The sequence below is a fragment of the Battus philenor genome, unplaced genomic scaffold, assembly GCF_028537555.1.
Source record: "Battus philenor isolate CCGP_79_NKW_IND1 unplaced genomic scaffold, ilBatPhil1.0.hap1 SCAF_11, whole genome shotgun sequence".
NCBI classification, from domain to species: Eukaryota; Metazoa; Arthropoda; class Insecta; order Lepidoptera; family Papilionidae; genus Battus; species Battus philenor.
Genome location: NW_027181673.1, coordinates 15,169,330 through 15,177,014, shown reverse-complemented (window position 1 = coordinate 15,177,014; position 7,685 = coordinate 15,169,330). Strand labels below are relative to the sequence as shown.

General features: G+C 33.6%; 1 protein-coding gene across 1 annotated transcript in view; it reads left to right on the top strand.

Moving 5' to 3' along the window:
- The first annotated feature begins 279 nt into the window (after positions 1-279).
- Positions 280-7,685, top strand: part of LOC137928618 (aldehyde oxidase 1-like) — a 28,528-nt gene continuing 21,122 nt past the window's right edge. The window contains exon 1 of the mRNA XM_068771525.1: positions 280-338. Coding sequence (XP_068627626.1) covers positions 296-338 — 43 coding nt within the window. The 5' untranslated portion in view covers positions 280-295. The remainder of the gene's footprint in view (positions 339-7,685) is intronic.

Genomic DNA, 7,685 nt, shown 5'->3' with positions numbered 1-7,685 from the left:
TCGTTTAATGGCTGAAATTATTATTAATGTCTAAAATTAACTAAGCATGTAAAAGATGATATAGACGGTATTAATTTTTTTAAGTAATGAAAAAAAAAAACTAGTAAAAACTTTATCAACTTTTTTTTTGACGGAGTATCAATATACAATCGTTTTTATTGCTGTAGCAGTTGAGTTGTATCTCGCCTGGCAAATTAGATTATCAGGATTTGAAGATATGATAATTTTATAAAAAGTAATGAGTAAATTCAGCAGCACTGAGTCAGTGCGCGTTCACTGTCCGCCGCATGCGGTCATGGAACGCATCACGTTCACCGTCAACGGAGTCCAGTGCTCCGGTATGTATTGACAGATTTTTTTTTACTCAAAAGGCAACGGTCATAAAACCAACAGATATCAAATCGAGAGCACCTCGACATTCGATGATGATTTTATTTTTCTCCATTTTCGAATAAATATACATAGTCCAATATAAATATATTTATTACAAGTATTATTTGATATAATAGTTTTGTTTTGACAACAATATTGTGATGTAAATATTTTTACCAATAAGCGTTTACGTAACTTAAATATATATAAAATAAATAAAAAACTAACTTATCTCTTATTTTAATTAATATCTTATATTAATCTAATATACAGGGTGTATATAGCTATATTTATAAATGCTTTAAAAAGGTAAATGTATCGTTTACTGTAAATTATTGTATTATACACCCTATCCAAAATTGAATAGTTTTATAAATAATAAATACAATATCCCTGCTGACTTTGTACTGCCAGAAGGTGATGTCCTGTCGCATTACAAAAGAAAAAAAATAATGTTACATATTTCAAAGTGATCACGCTATACAATGTGATTGAAAATAGTTGTGCATTAAAGATAAATATATGATACATTTATCACTTTAAAGCCTTAAGCTATAATTAATCACCCTGTATACAGATAAACAAGGATAGACTTGTAATGTCTGTAATATTTAGGTTGTGAGTTTTATCTGGTGATACCTTTGCTTGCAAAGGGTGATACACAGACATTGTGAAGAAACCGGATTGTCTGAGTATTAACGTTAAAAGAATAAAAAATCAGAGCTGCCACCTAGCTTGAAATTAAAAAAATATTTTATTATTTTAGTTGCAAGAATGTACATTATTAAAAAAATTTAAAATTCCGTTGCACGTTTATTTACCGTAATGTTGCATACAAACCAGTTATACGAGATTTTTGTAAATACTTTCTATATGAGCAATACGACGACGACATTTACCGTTGTGGTTTCTTCGGTTTGTTCTGAAGAAGTTTACATGCAAGTTGGTCGAAATCTGGTATCTTAAGTTACATAAATCGTATCGCAATTTAAAAAAAAAACATTCATAACCCTCTGAAACACTTCATATTACACTTTATTAGGTGCTTTGATAAGCTAGCTTGAATAAATTCCATCATCTCTAGCAACATACCTAATAGCCATAATAAAATATCTCGATTGTGTTAAACGCCGGCTGTTCTAAGATCAGGCGCGTTTTGAACTTTCCAAGCTTTATTTTTAAGAGACTTTAAGTGGGATACAATCATTATCATCATTAGCATCAGGTCCACCGCTGGACATAGGCCTCTTGTATAGGTTTTTATTTTGGCCCCCGCTATTGGGTACCTCTCCTTCCACCTCTATCTGGTTGGGAAAGGGATCTTATTTTGTTAATATTTTTTTCATTTTCCGAATTTTTTTTATTTCCATTCTCTTCTTTCATTCGTCACAATATCTATCTTGCTACTTTATATTATTAGGTCATATTTTTTAATTTATTGATTGAATCTATATACCACAGACATTAACGTCTGTGCCTTTGTTTTTACAATAACTGTTAATAATTCCGTATTTCTTTGGTCATGTTCAAGCTAAGTTACTCTAGTCACTTAAACGATTTCCTAACTTAAACCTAAATTGAATTAAACTTATTTTTTAATATTTACTTTGTGTGCTTGCTTTTTTATTTTTTACTCATCTATCACTTCTTTTTTCACAACGTCCTAGCAATGTTCAGTATTTAAAATTACAGTTCGTTCGACTGCTATCCTCAGGTTTTACGCCAGTATCTGTACGGTGGTTGCCGTCTTCGTCACATCGATAAACCTTGCAATCGCATCTTGAGTCTTGTCTGTGCTATACACGCACGTGTGTGACGTGATATTGCTACCACCGCATGATGGACACTGTTATACGGCCTGAGGTTGTCTATTGTTCGACGAACAACGGTGACAGCCTCGAACTTACGCCACTGAGCCTCGAGGATGGTAACTTGGATCCTTATTTATACCAGAGATTTATGGATCCATATTCAGCGTTGTTGTTGGTATAAGATATTTTAATCATAGTCTTATTCAGTCGATCGAGTTTGTAATAAAGTCGATGTTCTAATTAAAGTAGTCACGTTTCTTCGCGTCTTTTACGAGTTAAAATATTTTTTATTGCATTTAGGTATCGTCATGCAAGAACGTTTTTAATTATCGCGCTTATTTGTACAAATGCTAATAAATTAAAATGTTGAACAAAAATAAACATTTGAAGAGCACTTCATTGCCACAGTGTATGTTTTCTGAGTCTAATTGACCGCCTCGAACTTACGCCACTGAGTCTTGTGGATGGCAGGTTATCTATATTAATTCAGAGAAAGCATATCACATTGCGTCTTAGTCCAGTAACTTGACTCCCCGGCTTTCTAATATGAAATATGTATAGCAGTACATTACTCTTAGATGTAAAAGATAAGCGCCATCTAGCGCTTATCAAGTAACATACGAACAATGAACTTTGTTATCACGAACATCTGATTTCGATAGACCAAAACTATAAGTTGCAGCCACCGAAGCATTACGAAGCGATGTACAGACATAGATGTCAAATTTGTTAGCCGCGATCCAGCCCTGTCTAGTTAATTTTAAAAGTAGCCTTGGCCAATAAATATTCTACCAAAAAAAATATGGATGGTGCCTGGATAGAGATCTCAAGTTAACTTTATATAGGTTTGCAATATAATAGTTAAATAAGAATATTTGTTCTAATAAATATAGTTTTTTTTCTGCATTGTTTATTTAATCCAAGTAACTTTTTGAGTTTGACACCCCTGATGTACAAATTCTTAATAAGGTTGCCCTTGTTATGTCTTTGAATTATTATGTAATATAAAAACTTATTTCAATATATTATATAACAAAGTAAAGGAGTTTCCATCATCGTGATCGTTTCATATCAAAGACGCTCACTGGAAAGAAAAAGCCTTCCCTCAAAGATATCTATTGGCGTGTATACTATAATTGACTTGACCGGCGAATTCACGGAATGAGTTTTAAGTGATAGTAACTTTTGGTAATGACTATTGTGTTAATGATGATTGCAATGTGATCACAATAAAAATAACGTGTCTTTTCAACATTACCTGTTGAAATGGAAGGATGCTAAAATAGGGATATTCAATTTGATTTAAGTTTCTATAAAATTGGGCTCTTCCGGAATTTTTCACATGATACACATAAGTGAACACTGTAAATGGTTCTCAATGGAAATAAATTATTGTAAATCAAATTTCTGCGTTTGAATAGAGTCAATTATACTGAAAATTCTGACCATTTAGAGCGGAATTACCTAAATTTCTCAGATTTAATATCACTGGATTTGTTATTGACGTAGATATGTTAAAGTTTATCTTGAAAATAGCGTCAATTATGCCGCTGATATGTTATTTAAAATAATATATTTCGCAATCGTCGCGGACATCGTTTATGAATTTATTTTTTTATGAATAATAATTTTCATACTTTTTATTGCCTTTACAATAAACAATACTATAATTATGAAAATGGTTTTTACTTTTAGAAAAAAAAGTTCTACCAAATAAGTAAAACACAATAGATTCATTTTCGTAATTAAAACATTTAAACATAGTTTAAAATGAAATCTATCCGTTCGAAATTAGATTTCATAATATTAAAAATCTCGTCTAAAAATGTTTTTAGTTATCGTTCACTATTTTTTATATGTTCTACAAGAGCTACCGAAACTGCTGTACCGTGCCTTAGTAAAGCGCGGTGTGGTGGGGACGGAAGTAAATAGATGATCAACGCCACCGTAAGCATTGACGGTGGATTAATAGAACACAGTGGCCGATACTCCCCCCTCTCGCCACGCATATACTTAAGGCGTGGTACAGCGGTTTCGGTAGCATTATTAATCTTTTCTGATCTGACGAGATATTGTAATTCTAATTAACTAAGCCTTATTGATCTCAAAATACGATTTTAAATTATAACATCCAGTTCATTGTTACGTTGTACAATAATGTTTTACCCATTCCCTTACCTAGGTACAATCAGAGTATTCCTATTTCTTACTGTTTCGATCTTTGAACGGGATCTTAGGATTTTTTTAAACCCAGACCTCATATATATATATATATATATATATATATATATATATATATATATATATTAGAGGTAATGATATAAGAGAAGGAGAGGAGATTATAAGAGGCAAGAGACATCTAGTTACTGTACATACACGAATTTGCTAAAAATAGATGTTTTAGTGGAAATATAATTATAGGAGATAGTTGTAGGGGGTCGATTGCTTGATATAGGCTTTCTAAATACATCTCCAACATGACTGTTTGGAAACTGCCAGTATCCTTCAACATCTTCATCAACGACTTTCACAGCAGACGTATAATCTAGATCAGTGATTCCCAAAGTGGTCTATATCGACCCCTAGGGGTCTATGACAACCCGCAAAGGGTCTACGTCAGCGAAAAAAAATTTGTTCCATGAAATGAAAATGGGGGTCCACGATAGTGGATCTCAACACATATACTGATAGTACCTATTTACTTACATCATACTATCTTATAGTATCAAAACATTTGCATTATTTATAAAAGTACCTATGAATAAAAAAAAAATTATACATGTTTATAAAATTCTGTAAGTTGTAGGATGTTGGTATTCGCTTTGTGGTCGCAATACATTTTGAACATATACTAAACTTCACTACAGTTAGAAATTTACAGGAAATCAATATCAGATAAGAAAGGGGTCTACCCAACACGGAAAAACATAGCAAGGGGTCTACGACACAAAAAAATTTGGGGAACTCTGATCAAGATAAATTATTATTAATAAAATGTACTAATAGGGAATATAATAAATTTGTTTTGTTAGTAGATATTTTTTGTTAAATTGTTTTTCTTCGTGTTTCCGTTGTTTACTCTTAAACGTGTTTAGAAGTAGGTCAATGTAGTAATTTGTATACTGTTATAAAACATGTAATAGTACCTTTTACTTATTTAAATACGTTAATACTTATTTAAATGCGTGAGTTCTTAATAACTTATGTTAATGTGTCAATACGCGGTGTCTATGCTACTATTTGTTACTATAAGTAGATTATTTCTGTTATAACTTCTCAGTTTTGCGCAAATTTTACACATTGATATCTATTTATAATTTGTTCACATAGGAAAATTGATTTCAAATTTTACATTTTCATACTAGCGACACGTAATTTTACAGATACATGGTAAGTAAGAAAAGGACTAATATGTAGCCCACCAACCCGCTGATAGATGCGCGTGCGGCAAACAATGCGAATCACACAACTACCACTCTAATCTAACGGTGCACTTCATTGCACGACTACTGCTACATAGCGGATGTAGCTATATATTAGTCCTTTTCTTACTTGAATGGACTTCCGCAAAGTAACGCCTGAATCTATTAGATATTTAAGATACATGGTAACATACTTTTACATATAACTATGTATATATTAGAAATACGCTTACATAATCATTATATCAATTGAATGTTAATATATATTTTTAACATAAATATTTTTTGCGGATTATACTGCGGTTTATTTTGTTTATATTATGTTTCGTGAGCTTTACGTGGAATAAGGTGTTGAACAACCATATGTCATTGGATTGCTCGGGTCTGTGTAGAATTAGCTCACGGTGTTTCAAGATTATATAGTATGCTTGGTGTTAGATTTAATTATTAGTAGGCAACTAAGTTGTCGCTATTTGTCAATAGATGGCATCGGAGGAGAGAATGCTTATAAAAATGAAATTGAAAAATTATTACAAAAAGTTTCCGTTATAGCTGTAAGATAAGGGGAACGACAGTCTCCCACCCACAAAAACAGATGGCTTCAACTGTGAGTGTTGGTTGATATTGTTATATCCAAAAACCTGATGTGTCAAGCTTATACCGTTATATGCGTTTCATCATCATCTGCTTTTCAGCCATTGGATGTATATTGCTACACTGAATCCTTCCCATAGATTTCTTATTGAATCAGTTCAAAGTAGTCTGTTTTCAGCATTTTCAGACGAACTTAATGACATAGCCTTTTGATCACCTCGTAAGCAATTGCCTATCCTTGGTCTCCACTCCAAAACCTTAAGATCCCAGCAGCGGAATCCCAGGTTTAAGACCTGCCACTACAACTGCAATCCCCAGCGGATTTCAAATTCCTCGTTTCTTCGTGTGACAAGCCGTTCTAACGGAATTCGTGCATGTTTTTCTCAATAGGAATGCGATAGACAAACAGCTTCTAGCTTTGGGAAGTCTGCAAGGATCGACTAATCTTATCATTATCATATCATTCGATAGACGCCCACTGCAAGACGTAGGTCTTTCGCTCGTGGGGTAGCGAGTGATACGGTTGAAAGAAATAAAACTGTATAGAATAAGGTACTTCATAAACTCTGCACAAAATTAATTGTTAACTATTAATAAGAAATAGAAAAAGAAATGTGTTATACAGAATCAAGAAACTAAAATAAATGTGTGAATAAAGATAAAATTAAAGAATAAAAAAAAATGTACCTAGCCACGTTAGAGTAAGAAGATGATGGAAGAAAGGCGAGGAAAGAAAGAAGGTATAAAAGAGCAAAACGAGAGATATTGTGAAGGACGAAAGTAAAGAATGAAAGATATTGTGACGCGTGAAAGAGAGTGATAAATAAAGAAAAGACTGAAAAAAAAACTACTGAACAATAAAGTCACTGATCCCAAAAAGTTAGGGGTACGAGAGGCCCCCAATAACGAGGGCCATAAAAAAAGCGTAGATCTTTCCCAAAAACTTGCACTTCCCGCGCCCATGATACTGTCGTCGGCACAACTACTAAAGAACCTACCCACACCGTGTCTACTAGCTTAACATAAATAATTTGTTTCAAATTAACAACAAATATTGCAAAACGATTTTTTTGCTACATAAAATGGCACTACTTTATTTGTTATATATGGAATCATTTTAGACAGGGTATGCCATATATTAATATCTCACTAGAAGCTTTTAATTAAGTAGTGGCAACCTAACGACAGCGGACAGACAATTGCATTCGTAGGTCGCGGGTTCCATTCCCAGGATACAGTCGTATATACTCAGCCACTTCCGCACATGCAGTGGTAGTCGTGCAATGAAGTGCACCGCCCGCCAGCCCGCTGATAAATGCGTATGCGACACGCTCATCACGTGTTTCACCACTCTACGGGGCATCTTCAGGAGTAATGTTACACCGATTAGTGCCAAACACGGAGTGTTGTTGAGTAATTTGGCGGTGGCGGATGGGTGATTCGCATTGTTTGCCGCATACGCATTTATCAGCGTGCTGGCGGGCGG